At 40.7% G+C, this 23,729-nt stretch overlaps 2 protein-coding genes across 6 annotated transcripts; both read left to right on the forward strand.

Moving 5' to 3' along the window:
• The first annotated feature begins 7,216 nt into the window (after window positions 1-7,216).
• Window positions 7,217-20,278, forward strand: ca14 (carbonic anhydrase XIV). 4 transcript variants are annotated; one of them, XM_034611759.1, is made up of 13 exons: window positions 7,217-7,500; window positions 7,768-7,791; window positions 11,087-11,266; window positions 11,602-11,747; window positions 12,747-12,842; window positions 12,966-13,032; window positions 13,740-13,897; window positions 14,540-14,666; window positions 15,494-15,517; window positions 15,868-15,952; window positions 16,103-16,136; window positions 17,701-17,754; window positions 19,409-20,278. In XM_034611759.1, the coding sequence occupies exons 1-12, from the start codon at window positions 7,431-7,433 to the stop codon at window positions 17,710-17,712; spliced, it is 1,023 nt and encodes a 340-aa protein (XP_034467650.1). In that variant the 5' UTR covers window positions 7,217-7,430; the 3' UTR covers window positions 17,713-17,754; window positions 19,409-20,278. The 4 variants fall into 4 exon arrangements, with proteins under 4 accessions (XP_034467650.1, XP_034467647.1, XP_034467649.1 ...); XM_034611756.1 differs by having other exon boundaries at window positions 7,218-7,500; window positions 16,103-16,144; XM_034611757.1 differs by lacking the exon at window positions 16,103-16,136 and having other exon boundaries at window positions 7,219-7,500.
• Window positions 20,279-21,770: 1,492 nt separating this feature from the next.
• On the forward strand, window positions 21,771-23,526 carry LOC117777127. 2 transcript variants are annotated; one of them, XM_034611674.1, is made up of 3 exons: window positions 21,771-22,033; window positions 22,116-22,938; window positions 23,357-23,526. In XM_034611674.1, exon 2 carries the CDS (start codon window positions 22,128-22,130, stop codon window positions 22,707-22,709), a length of 582 nt encoding a protein of 193 aa, XP_034467565.1. In that variant the 5' UTR covers window positions 21,771-22,033; window positions 22,116-22,127; the 3' UTR covers window positions 22,710-22,938; window positions 23,357-23,526. The 2 variants fall into 2 exon arrangements, with proteins under 2 accessions (XP_034467565.1, XP_034467567.1); XM_034611676.1 differs by having other exon boundaries at window positions 21,773-21,908.
• The last annotated feature ends 203 nt before the right edge of the window (window positions 23,527-23,729 follow it).

Here is a 23,729-nt window from a genome sequence, read left to right on the forward strand (position 1 = left end):
CAGATCCACGTGCCCACGTTTTGCGCGCATCCCATTGGCTCCCGACCTGTCAGCGGCGCACACCACTGGCCGACGCTTCCAGCCAGTGATCGCATTACTCGCCGCTGATTGGACGCTGGCCCGGGCACTCACGGTGCCTGCCCACTCATGTTTCGCCCGTGTGCACGGAGCGCGGAGCCGGGGCTGCGCGCTCTTACTACCGCGGTCCGGTGTAAACACATGCGCGCGATCCGCACGAGAGATGCGCGATTTATTCCCTTCTCTATGCGTCCCGATGTGAAGAGGACCCCGCCCACCACACTCATAATAAACTACTACACGTCGTGAACGCGCCCGCATAAACAATAAACCTTACGCAACCATTCTGCGATTACACTGATCGGGTTTAAATGAACTGATGTGATGAGAAGCAAGGAGACAAACATCAATGAGGATGATGCTCTAATGTGAGGAGGATAAACTGCTTGTGTGCTCTTTCCGTGGTTCCCTGCTCATTTATTCAGCTCATTTCTTCAAGTAAAATGTGTGATCAACAGATGATCCAATAGCTTCATGACGTGATAGACGATTCCTAATAACCATGACAGGAGCAGGAGCAGAAATATCACATTTGAATGGCTGAGGTTATATAGGAATACAGGAAAACGACAACTTGTTATTCTAACATCATTCTTTGAACCTGCCTGTAATGGCCAGCATACATTGGGTCTTATAACTGTTCGTCTAAATGTATTATTGTAAAGTTTTGGCAGTTTTGTATCAGGAGGTTTGCACTATTTTGTATTTTCCCCAGTTGTCTTGTGAGTGACTAAACCCATGAGTCACAAAAAACAGTTTATCAGGCTTTGCCACTCAAATATTTTGTCTCACAAACATCCCTTACGTTGATGAAAAATGTGTTCACGCTGTATACATTGCAAAACCAGAAAACAAAAGGATTTCATTTTTTTAATAGAATTTAGATTTCATTGCGCCTCTATTGATAAATTAAAGTCAGTAATACATCAAAACAGCTAGAGATATGACAGTAATGCAGCAAGTTACTTTCCAGATCGACGATTTATGGCTGTGGAGCAACAACCCCCTCCCTGAGCTTTACCTTACTACAGAGTGTACTCAATGACCCTGGCTTGAAACGTATAGATAAGTTCATCAGCCTAAAGACCACACACAAACACACACAAACATACACACACAGATCACCAGATGTATTGGTATTTTCTCTCCCCATAAGACTTTAACTGCTGGTCAGTTATAATGCTGGCTTTACTGGTATTTTTAGATGGGAAATACCAGGTTGAAGCGTGAGGAGTGAGTGGGGGGATGCCTCCTCTAAGCGCCTTGCATGTTGCAGTCACCGAGGAAGGGGCTGCCTCCCATCCCCCACTATACATACAACATGCATACAGACCCAATGACCCTCTCCTCAACACAGGCACGTACACACACACCCACGCACACACGCACACACGCACACACACACACACACACACACAGCTATCCATAGGACTTTGTATTGACTTCTATTCATTGTGGACAGCCCAACCCAACCCTTTTCCTCACATTGACAGTTCATGCCCAACTCTAATCTTAAACCGAATCAAAAATCAACATTTACCACTGACCTTAACCAGGATCTCAGAAATGACATTTGGCCTCAGAGGGACCAGGCTTTGGTCCCCATGAGGTCTACTGGACCCGACAAGGTCAGTGTTTATGCTATTCCAAGTCCTAAAGAGGCAACATAAAGGAGTGGAAACAACCATACCTGTCTTTTAGCATTGTAAACATGCACAATCCCTTGGTAACCTTGACACCAGGTGAGCAAACCATCCCATAGTGTTCGAACAATACAAAGGTTAACCTTAAACCAAGGTTCTTGTTTGTGTATACCAGCACTAGGTCAAAAGAAAAAAAGCTTTCCAGCCCTACTAGCATTCCAATGAACCACGTGAACCCAGTAAACCTCCTCTGAGTTCATAAGGGCTTGAGACCACCCCCATCATTTCCATCTCCCATCCCCCTGGGTCCCTTCCCCCCACCTGGTTTCTGTGGTGTGTTTTTCTACATTCTCTTCTCGTCACCATCCCTTGTGTTGACATGCTTGAGAATCCAATAGCAGTAACCATGTTAAGCTTAAGCCTATGGGTATGGTGCGTTTGACATTGAAGTGGGTCAAAGTGTCATGTGTCAAATTAGTCCCCCATATGACCAAATACACCCTTCCACAATTGGGTCACTCAAGGCAAACATTGAGTCACGCAAAGAGAATCACTTATGTTGCTTGTGAAGTTACAACACAGTGTAGAAGATTTGTTGATCTCCTGCTGGAGCTTGTGTCCTCAGATGACAAGAGCAGCGGATGATGGTTGTGTCGAGAGCTCGGTGGCAGCACTTTAAGTCATGTTGAATATCATATTCATAATCAACCTGTAATGATGATACATTACTCTGTGCTCATTGTGAAGGCATGCAGGACTTCGGTTAGTGAAAGCACGCAGGAGTTTCTTTAAGGCCAAATGCACAGAGCAGGTGTGGTGAGAGTCACTGAAACAGAAATGTGATCTGCCTGAGGGAAAACAGAGGCCTAAAGAGAGACTAAACTGTCTCCCCTCCCTCTTTGCAGAGGCCGAGGCACGTTGGATCACGTTTCACCTGGAAACCAGGAGAGTTGGGAAACAATCGCACACTGCTGCTGTCCTTGTTGCACTGGACCTGTCTACCTTCCTGACTGCCTGTCTGTCTTTCTGCCTGCTTCCCCCTCCCTCTTAAACTGTTATCTTTCAGTTAGACAAATGCGACCAAGATGAAATCATGTGTGGTTGCAAACGTTTCAGCTTCAGGACATGACAGACAGGAAGAATACACCTTAAACATCATAATGAATTAGTATGGTTGTTATAGAGCATGATTATCATAGTTTGAAGCAGCCGAGCGCAAAGTGATGACATAGCTCTGCACCTTTTATGATCCATTATCTCTCTTTCGGTCATGCAAACGGATTCTGTTTTGGTATTGGTGAACAGCACTTTCACAACAGTCCCCTCTCAGATCCTATTAAAGAGATAGTTCACCCAAAAATTTTAATTCACTTTGTATCTACTCACCACTATGTCGATGGATGGGTGGCTGAAGTGTTTGAGTCCACAAAACACTTTAGGAGTTTCAGGGGTAGACAGCGTTGCAGCCAATTCTAATAGAATTGAAATAACTTGGCAACCACTTGGCAACTAACATAAAACGCCCCCATACCACTCCTGTGTTGTTAATAGGCCCCCACATTAAAATTTGACTGGAAACGGTTTCATTTACGTCATGTTTTTAACCCCAATGTCAGCTGTTATTCTCCTCCTAGTTGTAGGAGCAGTAACTGCAGTTAGATTTGGCTGCGACACTGTTTTTTGGACTCTAACACTTCACCCACCCCTCCATCGGCATAGTGGTGAGTAGATAATGAGTGAGTTTTCATTTTTGGGTGAACTATCCGTTTAAAGGATGTGAGCTGTGCCTCTGCAGCTGTGGGATAATATATGTTTATACCAGTTTACAATAAATGGCCATGACCGAGTTGTAAACACAAACATGACCATGTGATCAGACTGCACCTCCCTGCCTGCACCAGAGGTCTGCTCACATTTCAGAGGGATCTTCTCATGTTGGAGAGACGCTCCGCTCTGAGATTTGTGAATGAAGCCGACCGGCGCGCCCCCCGAGAAGGCCCAGCCAATAGCGTGGGGAGAATGCTCTAAACGGCGCCCCTCTCAGAACGCTGAAGGACCAATTGGGAGCCGGAGGTGGCGGCTGCTGTTGCATAATTTGGCTGAATGGCTTCACGTTTGCGCGGAGCCGGAACACAGTGTGAGAAGATGGAGCAGCAGAGTCACAGGAGAACGAACACACAGAAATGTGAGCTCACGATAGAACCATTCACCGCCACTGAAACTAATAATCATCTACAACATGACAGACCTGCTGTGAGAGGAGAGTGTAGTGTGTTCCTTAGCCATGGAGGATAAAGGTCACAATAATGTTACTGATAAACAATGTCCAGATAAACTGGTGAGCTCACATGTTGAAGATTGAAATAATCCTAAACCGTCAGATTACAGCTGGAAAATTATAATCTAGGGAATAGGAACACATACAAAATCAATGTAATATGATTAATACAATGAATAATGAATAATAATATTATTGGTGTCTGTCTGTCTATCTATCTATCTATCTATCTATCTATCTATCTATCTATCTATCTATCCCTCCCTCCCCCTCTCTCTTTATCTATCTATCTATCTATTTATCTATCTATCTATCCCTCCCTCTCTCTCCATGCATCCATCTCTCTCTCTCTCTATCCATCCATTTATTCATCTCTCTCTCTCTCTCTCTCTCTCTCTCTCTCTCTCTCTATCCCTCCATCCATCTCTGTCTCCATCCAATACTCTCTCTCTCTATCTATCCACCCATTCATTAATTTAGTTGTCTCTCTCTCTCTATCCATCCATCCCTCCCCCCTCCCTCCCCCCTCTCTCTCCATCTCTCCATCTATCTATCTATCTATCTATCTATCTATCTATCTATCAATCAATCAATCAATCAATCAATCAATCTATCTATCTATCTATCTATGGGGGGGCTGTGCAGTATATGATGCAGTATATGATGTAACCTTTGCAGTTTTATTGTCATGTTGTAAATTTATCCATGTCTCCACATTGTTATGTAAGTACATCAAAGAACTGTGATTGTCTTTGATTAAAGGCAACTCCACCCTGAAAACACAACATAGCTGGTGGTAATGCACGTTGATGTTGGGGGCCACCCGCCAATAAACCGAACAAAGAAGAAGATACAAGTTGTGTTTTTAAAAGTTAAATGTTTAATCTACTTAGCTCATGTGAGCAGCAGGGCTTTAAATATCATTTTTTTCCATTTTGATGGACTCACGTGACATTATACTATTTTATTTTTAGGTGCTGGTTGTGACTCATAATTTCTTATCAAATAACCATTATTCTGTTACTTACCGTCTATGGTGCTGTTCCTGGATCGCACATATAATCTGTTAGGGGGATTAAAGATACAATTATCCCAATAAGGAAGCAGACCATCATGTCACGTGGAGAGGGCTCCCCCTTGTGTTCATAACAGAACAAGTCCATAAAGTTTGTGAACACTGTGTCCTGATTGTGTAACCTTTTCTAAATAGAGACACAGGTTACTGTGATCTAAAATAGTAAGATATAATTAACTACTTTTCTCTCCGGTGAATGATGCAGGGTTGTGTAATCTTGACACACACAGTTAAATGTGAACACTCTGAGAAGGCTGTGCTGCATTTCACTGTGGCCCTTGGTTCATTGCTGGTTACAAAGAGAGTTAATGATGATAATAACAACGGGCCTTTCTCTATCATTTAAGTATTCAAGTGCTGTAGTAAGACATGACAGTGAGTGTGTTTACATACATACACTAAGATCCTGGTTTTGATCTTAAGGTACATGAGACACCTGGTTATTTATATCCCTGTATCCATCAATCATTCTGACATCATCCAGGTTTCTGATCGGCTGTGTGCTCTCATGTTTTTGATTCCTCAACATCACAGCCTCTGTGTTCAGGACCAAGAAATCTTTTTTTTTAGGAACCTGAATTTGGTGTTTGCATGCCAAAGTATCCTGGTTTCCACTGGAGGCCTCTAGGCAGCAGATCCAGTTTTCTAACACAATGACACTGGTAAACACAGTGTGAAAATGAGTCAGTCTGTGCAACACAAGGAAACTGAAACCACAGCTTTTATTAACTAGTTATTATCCAAATCTGTGCTTTTCTTTTTCATTATGACCTCTGTGAAAGAAAGATCTCAACTCCCCAAATGAAAAATTAACATCTGAATAAAATCACACTACTGCATATATAATACATAACACGATTATTGTGAATTTAATCCTGACCAAACTAACACACATCACACACACTACATCTACACACACATAGCACTGCAGCAATGAGTCCATTACTAAATTAACTGATGAGCAGAATTTTTTATCAGTAATATTTTGATAACCCATTTATTGTTTCATTATATTCTTTAGTTTCAGCTTCTTAAATTTGACCTAGTTTGATCAAAAAAATTATATTATAGGCAAAACAATTAATTCTATTAATAAAGAAAATAAATGGAAGCTTTATTTATATAAAAAATAACTGTCAGCCCAACGTATGGTGTCATTCTAATACTGCACACTTTTTTGTAGTGCCACGTATAGAATTCATATATAAATGCTTTGCACATGAAATAAAGTACATTTACTCCTAAACCGTCAAATACAAAACACATAGTACAACTATTATCTTTCAAATGCTTTCTATGGGATCTGAAAATAAAGATAAAATATGTAATCGGAGAGACTAACCTACATATTACACATATTTCCTCGTCCTGTGCTTCACATCCTGTGGTCAGGCCTCATTGGAGATTTCTAAGGTGAATCAGGAAAAAAAATCTCATCTGCGGGCCTCTTTAAATATTCACGTTTATAGTCATATGTGTGGAAACAATAGACATCTAATGCAGTAAGATTATTTTGTCAAGGCATTCTCAATTTTAAAAAAAAACCAGAAAAAATTTAAATATACAAAACACTATATTAAAAAAAGATTGTCCCTCATACATACACAGAAAGCATTTATATGACAGATGGTTTTGGCTGCAACAGAATCACATTATGTCACTCACTGCTCACACATGAGAGACATGGAATATTGACAAGGGGCTGTAAGTAAATAGTGTATATACTGTACCAACCAGTGTGGAACATCCTCATGCTCTCTTCTTTTTCTCATGCCCAAAAATTAGATAAAGTTTATGGTCGCACCTCTAATGCAACACTTGTTTATCAAGTCAGTCAAATTCTCAAATTCTCACATTCCCATCCCTCGTCTGTCGTGATCTGAGCACTTCTGCATCACAAGGCCTTTTTCTCTCCTTCTCCTTTATTTCTCAGCCTGTTTTTGGCACCCTGTTGCTTCTGTGCTGTAAGCTCCTTTTCTCTGGATTGTGTTCCTCTCACCCTCTGTTGTATCACCTTTTTTTCTGTAGTAACTAACACTGAATTAACTCTCACTCGCTGGTCTGTCTGTCACCTTGTCTCTCCCCTTTTTCCTTCTCTCTCTCCCCCTGTTTGTCTCGTGCTCTGGTGCCAGCGTTGATTCAGCAACATCCACAATGTGGCTGTTACACAGAGCTGTGGCAGGTGGGATCACTGGTCCCAGTTAACCCCCCCTCCCCACCTCTCTCTCTCTCTCTCTCTCTCTCTCTCTCTCTCTCTCTCTCTCTCTCTCTCTCTCTCTCTCTCTCTCTCTCACTTGCTCCTCATCTCTCTCTGTCCTCCTTTTTTCATTTCTGTGTGTGGACAAGGAGGGCTAACATGGACTCTTTGGGTCTTTTTATCTTTCTAATGCTGGTGTGTTCCCAGTGGACAGCTGCCCCTGCTGCTGGTAAGGTTTTCATTAACATAATAATCAGCATCATGCTTGGTTTGGTAGCTTGTTTCAGTGTTTCAGTGTGAGAGCTAGCCGAGGAGTAGTAAAGTCCAGACATAATCAGATTTGACAAATACTGTACGGCTGAGTAAACAGCTTGTTCAGAAATGTACTCGAATATTTAAGGAGTTAGGTGAAATATAAAATACTTCAGAACCAGAGGAATAAAAAAACTGGCTAAAAGGAGTTTTAGGAGTTTTTTTCTCTTTTATTCTTTTTCAGAGGAAATTACCTGGACCTACACTGGTGAGTTCAACTTTAAGTTCATTTATAGAACAAATAAAAAGCAGCATAATATGTTGTAGATAGATAGAAACAAATTGTAGAAAGTCAAACATTCGATTATATATCAGATATAATGTATTTTCTGACCTGGGGCAAACTTTTGTAATAAATAGGTAATAAGTAGAGATATTTGAGAAATAGTCATGTGATCAATTTTTTTACTGTATGAGCAGCTGCTGAAGATGTCGTGTGACTTAATAATATTAATAACAATCCACAGTGTTTTCACCCTGACAAGTTAAAACCGTATCTCTAAAAACATAACTGTCTTAAAAGTGAGTGCAACATATATAGGATTTGTCCATTTCCCCCCTCATATCACCCACTCCTTCTCCTCCCCTTCCCTCTGTATTAGTTACAGTTCACCAAGCTGGCATGAGCACAGCAGTCAAACAGAGATGATGAAGGGTTGGAGGGACACATGGAGGGAGAAGGCAGAAGGAGGGCTTAGCGAGAGGCTGCAGGGGCCGAGGGAGGCAGGTGCATGCAGGGATGAAGCAGGCGGGAGAGGAGAGCTTGATGGGCAGAGAGAGGGAGATGGGACGGGATGAAGCAGGGGCATACCAAATCGTGCCCTGTATTGTTGCAGTGCACAAAAACCTATGTGTTTATTGTTCTGTGGAAGCACACTGGCTGCCTTTGCCGTGGACAATGACACTGTGTGAATGAATGGGGGCACACACACTCACACTCTGCGTGTATTCAGGAGCCCAACACCAATGTACAGTGCATACAGGACGCACAGCAAACCTCCGAGGCCGTGTCTGGAGCCCACTTGTATCTATACATCGTCTGTTTAAGCGTTATTATAATGGATACAGCTGCATGTGTTCTGTGTGGTGCTGTGTCACATTGGCAGCCTGCATGTTGTGTGATACGTTTCTTGAATGTAGATGTATTTATTTTGGTTATTGTCAAAAAAATTCAAAGTAAAAGCGACTTGAATCCATGCTCAGTCCATACAGTGCTTGAGTAAGTCAGGGTGTGTGTGTGAGGCATGTTGTGTGACACATCAATCCAGGATGTGGCCGTCACTGAGCTGCTAGCTGAGGTGGAAAGTCAGTTTGGTTGTGCACAACATTTTGTCACGCGACACAGCAGAATTGCAAGTAGTGGAGGGAGAGTCTGTGTGACGTTCCATCATTGTCCTCCTTATGCTCTGAATGTGAGTGAATATGTGTGCGTCTTTGTTCCTGCCTGTATTCTGCACAGGGGTAGCATGCTAGGGGAGCTAGGGCAGGCGCACCGGGTCAGAATTTTCGGCCTCCGGTTACCGTGGAGACCTCCGTGACGACCAATAGCAGGGCTGCGGGACACGACTTTTGAAGTCGTATCATGGTGTGGGGCTTTGCTTTGGAGAGTGGCGAGAAGAGGGGGGGGGGGGCAGATTAGAAGTGCAAAATGGGGGTTGCAGGCACAGGGAGAGGAGAGGTGGTATGTGTTTACATCACCAACAAAGAGACCCCTCCTCGTATTGTTTGTGTGTGTGAGTCATGAAGGGGGAGACTGGGCCTACTATACTACTATACTGTATTCAAGTAGATGACATTGGGTTTAGAAAACGGTTGCAGCTACGATCCATCGCTAACAAACATGGAGCCATATTCCCCATATTTGACGACATTTATTTCATTTTCCTCAACTTTTTGCATAAACGCATTTGTTCTTAACAACTTTAACATCTGCAAAACCTGCAACCATAAAATATATCATTTGAAACTTGTTCATACGGACGACTGACACGTTTCCTTTTGTGCCTGTTTTCTAAAGCATTCCTTTGCAATTCAAATTCACATTCTTTCACTCACATGTCACTCACTTTTTCATTCAAACTCGTTTTTTCTAACTGTCTTTTATTATGCAACTGAAGAGACCACTCTCTGTTTTTTACTCCGTGTATCCAGGCCTCAGTCACAGTGTCCTCTCTCGCTTAAAGTTCTTTATGTTTATCTATTGTACGAGGATGAATTAAGTACTAATATACAATATCTGAAAGAATGTATACGAGCGTGTTCAATTAATTAATGTGGAAAATTCTTAGTTGCATGTTGTCAGCTATCAACTTATGTTTTGTACTAGCTACTACTATCATTACTTCTACATTTCTGACATTATAATTATTAATATTTGAATACCAGTTTGGTTTAATATTTTCAAATGCTGAATTTTGTGCATCAAACTCATTTTACATTTCTCCATGTGACGTTCTTTATTTGAGAACGATATAAAATCGCAATTTGAAGTCAAAGTTCAATCTGTGTTATGACTAAGAAAAAAATATTTAATTTCTTTTTTACTTTTAACCTGCTATTAAAAAGAGAATTTGTTTATTTATACACCCAATTTCAGTTGTAAATCCTAAACTCTGGGGTACAGTGTAAATCAATTTGTAATTTAAACTTGTGTTAATATGTTTAAAAAAAAGCAAATTCACTAACTTGAAGAAAGAGACATTTCATTCAAGAAAATCTTATAATAGGTTTATTCATAGAGAGGACGGCTCTTATTATCAGTTCTCAGGCAAATTCAGAGAAAAATGTATTATCACTCAATTTTTTGGTGCTTAACCTCTGTTGATTTTGGATGTGTTGTTATGGCTGAACAGCTTTTTTTTTGTTTAATACTCTGATAACAGCTCATAACTGTGTTCGTTTCTTTGTGAGTGGCACACTTAGATTTAAGTTTGATTTAAATTTTAGTCATTTAGTTGATCCAGGTTCATTCGGTGCAACAACAGAATTCAGCTGTCGGTGGATCAAACAAAGATCTATCCAGTGCTGTATGTTTAGTGATGCTCCTCCATGTGTGATCTTATGGAGTGTTAATATACAAAATGAAATATATTGCTTACTGGCAGTGCAATTACTATTTAGTGGAAAATCTATTAATATTGTGAAGTAACTTGCTTTTTTAAAAACACATGTTGAAGTTGCTGTTTCAGGAATAATTGTATCTTTTAAAAACATGTGAGTTGCTCAAGCATTAATAACATGTCAATTTTTTTTGTACTTGCTTTTTACGTAAAAAGATGTTACGTCCAATGTTACGTTGGATAATTCTGCATTATGAGTGTTTATTATGTTCATCGTACAATTCACCTCCACGATAATGTGAACCTAAAGAGAACATGGAGGGATAATTGCCCGGCACAATTAGAGTCTGATCAATGGAGCTGCTTTTCTCTGCAGGACTTGGACGCAGCAAGCTGTGTAATTGGGTGACATCATTTTCTCTCTGTCTATTCTCCCCGTCAAAGGTTTGGTGGGTCAGTCCGAGTGGTCAGAGTATTTCCCGGACTGCGGTGGTACATCTCAATCCCCAGTGGATGTGGTTACCACCCAGACTAAATATGACCCCAGTTTGATTCCTCTGACCCCACTGGGCTACAGTCAGCACGGCAACAGGCCCTTCACTCTGTCCAACAATGGACACACAGGTAACTATAGCAGCTGGTCTCCAGCTCATAATGTGACCCTCTACCAGGTTTCCCCAGCAGCTTTATGGTCCATCTGATTATACTGCACCTTCCTCAAACACAAGACGGCAGCGCACTATTTACTGTTCATTAATAAGTTCAGGAGATCAGTTATAATTAAAATAATAATAATAATAATCCTTACAATTTCAATAGGGCCTCCCACCGTCGGTGCTCGGGCCCTAATAAATATCTATAACCATAACCACTCTTAAGAACAATGTACTCATGCCTTCCTCGTGTTTTTTAGAGCTTAGAAGAAGTCATCGGTTTTATTTCATTATTCTCTTCTCCAGCTGTGATTGAGCTGCCAGAGTGGATGGGACTGAGGGGGCTGCCCTGGCTCTTCACAGCCGTACAGCTGCACCTCCACTGGGGCAGCGGCGGCCCGAGCCACGGGGGCAGTGAACACACCATCAATGGACTGAGTGCAGAGGCAGAGGTACTTGTGAATGCAGCCACGTGCACAGAACAGACGTCAGGCAAACTGAAAGAAAACGTCAATCTGAGTCACAAGGAATGAAGAACAGTCAAGGTCAAGTGATTTGGCGATAATACTCTTTAACACAGCAAATGTGTTTGAGCTCAGAGGAAAGGTGTCCTCAACAAATGACCGAAAAGAGAAGCAAACCTAAGACATTACTGTGGGAACTGTGGAGAAATTCTTATAGACCTATCGCACTGGGGTTGTATGCCTCTGCCGACCAGTGCAGTTTCAGTCAACATATGTAGTGAAATTCTCGATGGCTGTTCCTGATATATCACAAGAACTCAAGATCACCGTGACCTTTGACCTTTAACCACCAGAATCAAATCAGTGAGCGTTTGTACCAAATTTGAAGAAATTCTCTCAAGGCATTCTGGAGATAACGTGTTAAACACAATGCCTCCGGCCTCTGGCTGTCGCTGGCTGCAGATGACTCATAATCATTCGTCTGTTAAAGCTCTAATGAGTCAAGAATGATTCAGATTGTTAATTAAACAACTTTTTATGGAAGTGGACAAGATGGAGAGAGTGTATGAAGGAGGGAAGGTTCCCCGTCTTCAGTTTCTGTCCATTTGTCACTGGTCAGGTACGACAACACTGTGGTTTCCTCTGGGGTGAATGGATGGAGGGAAATAGGCGTGAGCCAATGTAACAACAAATGATGAAATGATAGATACAAACAAACAATACAATGAGTGGTCTTATTACATAACGAGACAATTAAGTGCTTTCTCGTTCACATCAGTCTTTCCTCATCGCTCTTTATTTTTCTTCAGTCGTCCTCTCAAAAGAAAAAAACGAGTTGGCAAGCAGCCTTTTCCTCTCTCACTCTTTCCCTCTGTTTTTCTTCTCTTTTTTTAAACCCTCATCTGTCGGGAGGTCGAGTCTCTCTCTCACTCCTTTGTCTCCTTTTCTTCAGAGTCGCTCAACTAACTGTGCTCGTCCTCTCTCCAGCTTCACGTGGTTCACTACAACTCGGAACTCTACCCCAACATGTCTGCCGCCATGACACAGAGGGATGGCCTGGCGGTTTTAGGAATTCTCATTGTGGTAATAAAAAAATACAAATGAGGAAAAAAAATGAAATGATAAATTAAGTCATTATTTTACTCTTCATTTGGAGTATTTTTGAGAAATTGAATAAACTTTCAAGGCTGAGTTTTGTTTTTTCAGACAGGTGAGGAGACAAATGATGCGTTCAACAACATCCTCAACTACCTGAGCCGCATCAGACACGCAGGTAACAACAGGAAATATGAAAATGCATAAAAATGCAACATATAATCTATGAAACTATATGTTTTTGTTTGGCTTAACATGTCTTGACAGTTAATTTATAATCAAGTGATTTAGTATGTTTTTCTTATTTTTTGATAGATTGAATCAGATGTAAATGGATTCTCCAGTCACAATTTATTGAGCAGATATAGCGACGACAATGTGTCAGAAAACAAGACAACTACATGGCTTTTAAAATAATTTGACATAAAATATTTTGCGTTTTGGATGAAGGCATGAAACAAAGCATGTTGCAATTGAAATTGAATATACTGATAACACAATTATAGAGAAATAAAAAGAACAGAGATATAGTTTGTTTTCCTCCTGGATGTGATGATATTTGGCTCCAATAGCACCCAGTAGGCCCCCCCCACCTTATCTACTAGATCCAGATTTTTATTTGGATCCACACCAAATTGCACACACTCATAAATATCAGTTCCTCATATATACCTGATTTTTTTCATCAAGATCCATGAATTATTCCCTGCGGAATCTATTAAAAGCCCTGTTAAGCAATGTGATACAAAATGTGATTGTTTCATGGAAATCCTTTCAGCAGTCTTCACGTATATAAAAAAAACAGACAGACGGGGGAAAACATTCTTGGTGGAGGTAAAAAATATCTCACATACTCTTCTTTCTCCTCCTTTCGTCCACTGTCAGACCAGAAAGCTTCCATCCCAGCCTTTGACGTCCAGTCCCTGCTCCCGAAGGATCTGAAACGCTACTACCGCTACAATGGCTCCCTCACGACGCCGCCCTGCTATCAGAGCGTGATCTGGTCACTGTTTCACGAGAGGGTTCAGGTCTCTAAAGCACAGGTGAGGCTGAGACACCTGAAGTGTACAGATCCTAGTTGCATCAACTCAACAATCACCTTTTATTAAGGCCACTGATGACATGTTCAGTCATAGTGGATCTTGTTAATCTGCAGCCGTCTTTGTTTTTCTTGCACTGGTAAATTTTGATCGTCATCCCGTCCTGCTTTACCGCTCCAAGCATTTCTTTTAACATGCTCTCTGTTACAAACCGGACAAAACTTACTCACATAACTCAAACTGCTGCCAAAACACCAGGTCTTCCAAAACCCAACTCTCTGAAGTCCATTCTATGGCCTTTACTCACATCGCAACCTCAATAACACGTGACATCATCCACCCACTCACCCGCCACTTGAACATGCTGCCATCAGGATGCGGGTTACAGGTCGATAAGGCTGCAAAAGCCTGGTACCTGTAGCCATAGCAGCAGTAACACATCCCCAGAGCTAACCTTGCTCTTTACTGCCAGTCAATGTTTGTCCTTGATTGTTATTGTTGCTATTATCGTTGTCTAATGATGAACATGGTTGATGTTAAACTGAATTTACCTTCATCAACTAACAACTAATACTTTTACTTAACCGTTTTAATGCGTCTGGACGATAACTGTTCTCTCCATCTCTTTTCCTCCGCTCACTCCAGCTGCTGAAGATGGAGACGATACTTTATTCCAGTAAAGCCAAAGATCCCGACAGGATGCTGCTGCAGGACAACTACCGCACGACGCAGCTGCTCAACCACAGGGTCATCTTCGCCTCCTTCTCTGCAGGTCAGACAACAGATGCACAGATATTCATGACATGAGAAAATAAATGACACCCACTCTTCCGAGTTGACAGCTGCCATGAAAGATAAGCACTCTCTACATTTTCAACTATAAGCTGATCAGTGTACTTTATAATTAGTATATTCCTGGAGTTTATCCCTTCAAATTGCACAAATGTGGAGGTGCAAAAGGTCAAAGCCAATCTGCTTTGAACTCCGGTGCCCCCCCGAAGGCATTTCCACACTGGTAGATTGTGCAGGCGGCCTGCTGCTTACAATGCCAAGCACAACAATTAGACGGAGGGTGGCCATGCAGAGCAAAGCTAGCAATTAGCACAATCCACGCAGAGAGTGAAACGTGGAATGTGGAGAAAGCATGTGGGAAATAGTAAGGATTACCGGTGACTTTGTCTGAGAGAGCCTTGGGAAGGCAGCAATCGGAGAGAGAGAGAGGAATAGTGGAAAAGAGGGAAGGGGTGGAAAAGTGAAGGAGGGGGTGCAGTGTTTGTTTGCCAGCTGATTAGAGAAAAGGATTGTCGAAAACGAAACACTGACGGCATTGTTATAACGGGGGAGAGGAAAGAGAGACAAAGAGGTGAACGAGGGAGAGCGAGTGGCAGACAAAAACAAAGGGGAAAGAATTTGTGTGAAGTGGACATTGTGGTGAGCGACCGAAGTGGAAGGCCTGTGATGTCAGCATGGCCGTCACCGGCAGCGAGGCCGACCACACACAAACAAACTTCAATCAGCTGAACTCACAAATCACTGTGAGAAAAATAAACATCCACTGTGATTTTTAAAATGATTTGGTCTGTGTCTTCTCTGTTGTAGAATCAGGGAAGGAGCTGTCCCCCGGTAAGACGACATCACGTTCTCCGGCTAAAATCTAAATGTTTCACTGGTGTTAACAAGGGCTGTGGAAAAAAACTGTATCAATAATTATCGTAATATAATTTTTTTATCAACAGCCAAGTCCAAATTATATTGACACAATGCTTAGACGGAAAAAAGAAAATAGATTTTATCACCTTTAAAAAATGTGACATCATCTGAATAATTCTCAATATTGACCGATATTAAAGTATTTATCTCGATATAATTCGGCCATGTTCTCCAGCCCTATTGATTATCATGTCACTTCTTTAATTGCTATGATTCATTGCTGTGTTTGAAGCTCTCTTGCTGCCTTGTGTTGTCCTGTGCAGGGGAAGTCACAGCCATCGTGATAGGGGTGATGTGCGGCTGTGTGGGTCTGGCTGTTATCATTCGCTTCATAGTGAAGACAATACGGTAAGAAACTCTGCGATCGGTGGCCCTGTTTTCATTCGACCTCTCCTCCACCAGTGGCTGCAGCAGACACTCTCCACCGGTCGGCTGTGGGAAATGTCACAGTGGAAGGTTCCCGTCTCTTCTCATCCTCTCTCTCCCGTCTCTCGGCAGATTTTTTACTCTCCTCCACCATGAAACAGTCGTGGTAAACAGGTGGCCTACTTGACCTCAGTACTGACAGAAACGCTCAGCATGCACTGACTTTGCTGCTCTTTTTGCGCTTGACAGATATTCTTATGCGCAGATCTTGGATCAATGCTATAATAAACTAATAATGCACATAGGCAAATTTGGAATAAAGTTATATATCTGCAAAGAAATACTATTGTATTTTACCGTAATGCTCTACAGGGACATTTGAGACATTTTGTTGAGTCCAACTGATACAAACCTGGCGGATATATTGGTACTGGTGTGTATGTCAGTCAATAAGTAACATGAAATTGCTACAGATATTGTGTGTGTGAGGTAATTAAGAAACAGTTTGGCCATAACATAGTTTGTCCACCAAAGAGCACTGACAAGTTTTCTTTTGTATTTCATATTTGTATACTGGGCGTCCAGTTCAATTTGTCACTCATCTTTCAACCTTTCATCAAAAATGTTTTTCGTGTTTTTACATATAGATAATATTTGTAGTAAAATAAATACTGTCCTCATAAGACAAGTTATAGTCACTTAAAAAAAACCTCACATTAGTAAACAGTTAAATGCTGAACTTACCTCTGCTTCCAACCGCACTATACTGTCTAATAGTCCATTTAATAAATATCTGTATAGTTCTAATATTTATTTTCAATCTTAGTCTAAGCTATTGCAAGGCAATGACACATCAATTAACTTAAAGCTAAGTCTGATCAGACCGATACACACTTTTATTTTGTGATAACTCACTAAGGAAAGTTATTCAAACATCATCTCGGTACAACATTATATGGACAATCATTTGATGAATCATCGTGGGAAGCTTAAACAAAAACAAAACCCCAGTCAGAATAACATCTCAGCTATCGGCTCTGAAACTGTGTTTGTTGGGGTCATGAAAATGTCTCCGAATGTGAAATCCTGACGTAAGATTTCAACACAAAAGTTAAAAGATTAGCGCTAAAGATAATCTGATTTAATCTAATTCTTACCTTTGCTGCAATGTCATGGCTGTTTTCCAATATTCTGTAACTACTTTCTCTCACAACTACTCACCACATACCAATGAAAGTCTGTGGCGGGTTGGCCCCTGTGTCCAAACAGTAAGTTATTTAACTTTTTCCACTGCTTTGACCAAGGGTTCCCAAAGTCCCCATATTCAATTCAGTTCAATGTCTGAGTCTTTCCTCCTAAGAACATAAATCAGATTTACCTTATTGGATATGTTGTTGTATAGAGTTGATTTATGACGGGGAGAATCAAACTCTCCGATCACAACTTCAGTGATTACAGTCACATTATAACCTCGTTCATTTCTCCTGACGTCCCCTGAAACCTTGTCGAGGAGCCTTCCAGGGGCCCTTACCTCTCACTTTGGGAACCACTGGCTTTCATAATGTCAATCAGCCAAGTGCAATTACTATAATACCGTCATTTCCGATCCCTCTATCCAATGACAGTGGACGAGGGGGAGGGAATGGTTGCACATTGTCACTATGAAATTTGAATTCTGGGATTTTCTCTCTGTTTTGGTCACATGACTCTGTCTTTTGATTTTCTGACAGCTCTACCTCTAGCTGGGACGTCCTGCCCAGTAACCGGCCTGCTCCCACGCCAAGGTCACCTTTCAGAATTATGACCTCTGACCCTAAAACTTTAACTTTGACACAGTTAGATTCCTAAACACATCTCTTAGCTTTAACCATCCATTTACAGTGTCTCATCCTCTTAGGTTAGACCCTAACACCTCTGTTAGAGAATTAGTATCTAAAGAAATTCCACAGGCTCTGGAAAATCTCTTTAGATAAATTAACTGACTTATAACCTCACAGTGTTTCCTGTGTTTTTAACTTTTAACTATCAACAATTGTTATTAATCCTTTTGTCCTTTTATCCTCAGTTTTTAAACCTGGTGCTTTAGAGGCTTTTGTCCACAGTCTATTGTATTGATTGATCCAGTTAGACCCCCCCCCCCCCCCCCCCACACACACACACACACACTGTCTACTGGATGCAGATTGGGTGTTGCCATAGTAACTTCCACAAGTCTTGTCAATTACACTTTTCGTGTCCCACTGTATTTATTTCCTTGACCCGTTTCTTGCTGAAGCAGCTGCGTCTCTAAAGTTGGAACTGTGATAAATGCAAAAAGTATTTCAAGTTGTCATGAATCAATAGTTAAACATGTGTTTCATCCTACAGATGTTATCTCAACACATATAGACAGAAAATAAGTTTTTCTTGTTTGTAAATATATGTCAAGAGAGAGAAGGAGTAGCCATGCTAGCAGCTCTGAGAGGCTTTTTTTCTGTGCTCAAAACTAACTTGAGGATGCTGATTTTAAGCAGGCATAAAGTTTTGGACATCTGCCATTTTAGCTCAATGTTCTAGCATCAAACATTGATTAATTTTGCATTTATCCACTAACCAGACGGCTTCACACGCTGGAAGAGAAAGTTAAGAGATCGCCGCAATGATTGCAATTAATCTTGAGGTGGACATGAAGGTTTGTACCCGAAAAAAAAATTGTGAACTTCATGGTGGCGCTACAGGCTCATGAAAGTTGTAAGGGATTCATTCTCTGGGAACAATGAATGTCTGTACAAGATATTTCAGTCTGGACCAAATCCATGGATCAAATTAGCAAAAGGACGAAATAATGATCCATAGTCCCAGGCCACTAGCAAGGCTGAACTAAGAGACGAGACACGGAGGGAGGGAGGCGGTGACATTTTGAGTGCTTCTAGAATTCAGGAGGTACAGATACAAGACGGTATGGGGTGGTACAGTTAGAGCTTATGATACATCTCAATGCAAATCAGCGGCAAACATAAAATAAAAAACTCTAAAAACTATCCCCGGGGATCAATAAAATATTTCTGATTCTGATCCGATTCAACTTGTGTCCCTCTCAGGTTTATTCTAACCTGACTCACTATAATATTTTAACAAAATTAAAACAACACTAAGCAACGTCTTTTTTTTTACCTTAAAACAGCAGCTTCAAAATTAGTATGATGTTACACTGACATGGACATTTGGCTGCAGAGGGCGCTGTTGCTCAGTAAAAGTTATCTTATCCTCTGAGTTCTAAAACCCTTTCTTGCTTTTAATTGTCTTATAGTGCACCAGTAGTTGTTATTATATAATGTACTCAGTTTCTCAGTCGATTAGTATAACAAAATACTCCAGCACTAATAAGTCTACTGTCTGGCCAGCTTTACATCTCATGGCATGACTCAGTAAAAATGGGCGTTTCATTTGAAATTTCAGGGCGAAGGAGCCAGAGAAAGCAAATGAGAAAAAACAAGACGTGGCTCTGAACTCGACCTCTGCGGCGAGAAAGAAAGAAGAGCCCTCGCCGTCTCTTCAGACTGAGCCCTAGCTGACCGCACACAGTCCACTTCAGGCCTCGATCAGACGCTCAAACACTCATCTCCCCTCTCGACGGTGAAGCCATCGCTGATCCCAGGGGACAGAAAGCAAACATGTTCTCATTAGCCACAGCTCAGCAGGAAAAAACATTTTACAAACAACGAGGGAAGGATGTAAAGTGAACACAGGACAAATCACCTGCTTAAATGATGTCAGTATTATTATTTCCACCCAAATTCAGAGATGTTGGGAGTTATGGTATCAGACATTTCTTCAGTTTGCACATGACGCACTTAGTGTAAATATGTCAGTTTGCTGGCTCGGAGTTAAAATGCCTGTGATGCATGACGTGATTCATGTAAATACTTTGTAAAATAAATATTTGGTTTGTGTTTTTTCACGTTTGTCATCTCATCTTGTTCATTCTGCCTTGAAACACAAGCTCACTGTACTGTATGAACTGAAATAGACTAGTTTTTTGTTTAATTAATAATTAATGTAACGTTGTCATGATTTTTTTCCCCCGAGACTTGAAGATTAACAAAAATTGTCTCAAAGTGTCTTGATTTGTAAATGCTGGTTCTGTCCAAACATATTGACTCTGAATTTAAATCTGATTATTTTGTAAATGTATGATGAGTTATATTTGTGTATATGCGTTTATTCTGTCAGAAAAATACTTTTGGAGCCATATATCATCTTCGTCTGATTTTTGTTTGTTTTGTTGTATATAACTCGCCACATTAAAACACTTGAATTTCAATCTCAGTTTTTATTTTTTTCATGTGCTTGAGTGAATTATTCATTATCTTGCCCCTCACAATGCAACTTTCCCCAAATTGGCAATTTTTCCAATTCAACTGCAGAGGGTGTTAATGTGATTATCATAATGATAATAATCAGATGTTGTTTTCAGCTTGTTCAACTGCCCCCAAATGACTAAAAATATCAATTAAATACAACTTTAAAAGAGAGGTTGGTAACGTAATGTGTACAGTGTGTGCCATGCCCCCTAGTGGCCAATTAGACCATGTATTGCAGCTTTAATGGAGCTGATACATCATAATTGTTGTTAGTTATACTTATGTTGTGCAAAGGACCTTTAAAACAATGGTAACATGTTGCACCATATATTTCATCACTGCATCACTTGATATTTACATGTTGAACATAAAACATAAGCATCAGTTTCATTACCTTCATCCAAATTCTACTATGGTGAACTTTTCTCAGCCCGGTTTGGTCCTGAGGCAGCAGAGCTCTGAATTAAAGCGGCTCATAAAAAGTTCTAGCTTCATAATGAGATCTGCACATCAGCATGTCACATCTGTACACTGAGCCATCTGGTAAGCGGTGTGTGAGCTAAACAGGGATATCTGAAACGAGACAATGGGGAAGTTGAACCTATATTTTACTTCTGAAAGCACTTTTTTTCCCCTTTTCCTCCTACACACAGATGCCTACTCACTATTTTGGTCTGCTGATCTCGGTGGTTATATCTGCCATTAAAATTACGTTTTGTTTGATTTTATATGATTTCTGTCTTTTTGGTTTGCAAAAACATTTCCCCCCTGCCTCTTTTGGTGTGCAGTTGTATTCATTAGATATGAACATGGGTATAAATCCTTCAAACCAAAAATCTTCTTAGATTGATTGATTTTTATTTATGAATTAGCACAAAAAAAAACATAGAATAAAATGAAAAAGTGAAATAAAAGACTTATTTCCAACACAGTCATTAGATGTCAAGACAAAAATTGACATTATGAAACAAATACTTATCTAAAAACAAAATAATAGGCAGTGACAGCATCGAATCAAAAGACCAATATTCCACTGGTTCTTCATTTACTCAGGATCTCGGTCATTTCCAATCAAATCTAAGTTTTTCCACATTTTTCAGTTCATTGATTTACGCTCCTTATTTATTGTTTACAATTTTGGTGCCATTTACTTTTAAATGATCTACATGTGGTTGGGACAGAAGAGAATAGTAAAGATTGATTTTCTACATCCTGATGACCCACACAGGAATGTAGACATTAAAACATTAGATAGAATATAAGATGCCATCTGAGAAAGACGTACAATCATCTTTGTTTAAGGCAGCACACAGACACTGCTAATCTAAATATAGCTGACTGAACTACACTGAGTATTTATAGCTGTAACTGGATCACCTCTCACTGTGATGGCTGCTCTAAAGCACAGCCGTGTGGACAGACTTATATAATGCAAAACACATGCAGTTTAGGCCACTCCCGCTGCTGACACAACACAAGGAAGTGGTATGTGGAACCGCAACTGACGGACAGAAGAAAACTCTCAAACAAATCACACAACTGGAGGTTTCATGTCACTCGTATCTCACATGAGCCTCCAGGCCTGTTGAAATAAGGTACGGAAGCGGTCAGGCAGCTGTCTGCTACAGTCCTGCTACAGACAGACAGAGAGACAGAGACAGAAGAACTTTGTCCAACTCAGCTCTTTGACACACTCGTACATAACTCAGAATCAGACTAAGTAAGTTGACTGAGTGGTAGAGGGTAAAGTAAAGTTTCTTTGTTCATGCTGTTGTGACCTTACAGTCTGTGTTCCTCCCTAGGTCTGCTGGGTAATGGCTGCTCTCAGGGTTTTTCTCCCTCTTGCCATCTGCCTCCTGCTGGGGCATCAGACGTTTGCCAAAAATGACGCTCCCTGCCAGAAGTCCAAGTGGAACAACGGCTTCAACACCTTCGTCAGGCGTCACATTCGCGCCGGGTTGCCCACCACTCTCGATCAGAACGAATGGGAGAATTACATCAAGAACAACGGCGGCTGTGACAGACCCACGCAGTCTTTCCTTCATACTGCAGAGCTGGACAGGGTGAAGGCCGTGTGCACGAAGGCAGGCGGGAAGACGCACAAGGAGAACCTGTGCATCAGCAACCAGCCTTTCACTTTTGTTACAGTGAGGAGCCAGCAAGGCACCTGCGGCATCAGGAGCATCCTTGAGGAAAGTAAACATCTGATTCTGGCCTGTGAAGAGCTGGAGAATCAGTGTCTGCCTGTGCATTTTGAGGGAAACCCTGGAAATGTAAAGCCCCAATACAACTCCAAAAGCTGCCAGGACCCTCAGAGTAGAGGCCACTCACCCAGCTTTAAAATGTCATGGCTCCTCTTGTTCCTCTTATCATTTGTGGCTTTTTACTTATTTTAATATGAGAAACATGAGGGGACAACAAAGATTCTATTAAGGAACATTTGAGCAAAACTATTACAAGTACTGAAATTAAATTTGAAGAAGTTGAGGTTTTAAAACAGTATTCAAAACACAGTCTTTTTTAGTTGTATTTTTTATAACTTGTATTATATTTCATACAATAACATGCTTGTGTATCTGTAAGTTGTGCATCATCTATCTTTTAGTGATATGTTTTAGAGCAGAGGTCTTCAACAGGGGGTCCGAAATATTTGGTTGATTAGAATTTCTTTTATATTTAAAAAAAAAAATTTCCACAAATTTAAATGTCTTTAAATACACATTAACATGAATCCAACATATTGTAGCGAACGGATAAATGGAGGCAGAAAACGTTATCTTTCAGTCAGCAATGCACACACTGCAGCTCCTATACCTTGCACATGTTTAAAATAAAAACATGAATATATGAACCTGTGTATTATTTGAATAGCTTAGTATTGAATGCACAATAACAGGGTAGCTATGTTTATACATGGCACTAGGCCCAGTTTAATATAAAACACAATTTTATACAATATATATAGTAGGGGGGTCCCTGCTCCATCTATCCATCAGTTTGGGGGTCCTTGACCTGTAAAACGTTGAAGACCCCTGTTTTAGAGGATTGATGCTCCAGTGGCGTTTCATTTAGTTTTAGGATTGCGATTTGCGATCATGACCGACTGCATGCGTTGTGTGTATTAAAAAGGGAATCAATCACATTTCCACACCAAAGGGATTGTATTTTATTATATATGTTTGCGGTATATTGAATAAAGTGAGTTCAGAAGAATTTGAATTTGTCTACAATCATTTCCACCGTGGTTTATTTTAAGTGTGAAACAGATCATAGTAGTCCTTCACTCCATAACAGGCACACAATATGACACTCTATGAAAACATCAAGACAAAACTCTCAATCTTAAAACTATAATCAATAATCTTTAACAATCAAATGTTTTAGAACACCTCAATTTTAGCAATCATCGAGCGTCA

This window comes from Hippoglossus hippoglossus, chromosome 16, assembly GCF_009819705.1.
Source record: "Hippoglossus hippoglossus isolate fHipHip1 chromosome 16, fHipHip1.pri, whole genome shotgun sequence".
Classification (NCBI taxonomy): Eukaryota; Metazoa; Chordata; class Actinopteri; order Pleuronectiformes; family Pleuronectidae; genus Hippoglossus; species Hippoglossus hippoglossus.

Coding starts and splice junctions, on each gene's coding strand:
- ca14 (XM_034611756.1), top strand. CDS start 7,431: ATGGACTCTTTGGGTCTTTTTATCTTTCTAATGCTGGTGTGTTCCCAG. Junction 12,843..12,965: donor TTTTAGGAATTCTCATTGTG/GTAATAAAAAAA, acceptor TTGTTTTTTCAG/ACAGGTGAGGAGACAAATGA. Junction 16,145..17,700: donor GAAACAGTCGTGGTAAACAG/GTGGCCTACTTG, acceptor ATTTTCTGACAG/CTCTACCTCTAGCTGGGACG.
- LOC117777127 (XM_034611674.1), top strand. CDS start 22,128: ATGGCTGCTCTCAGGGTTTTTCTCCCTCTTGCCATCTGCCTCCTGCTG.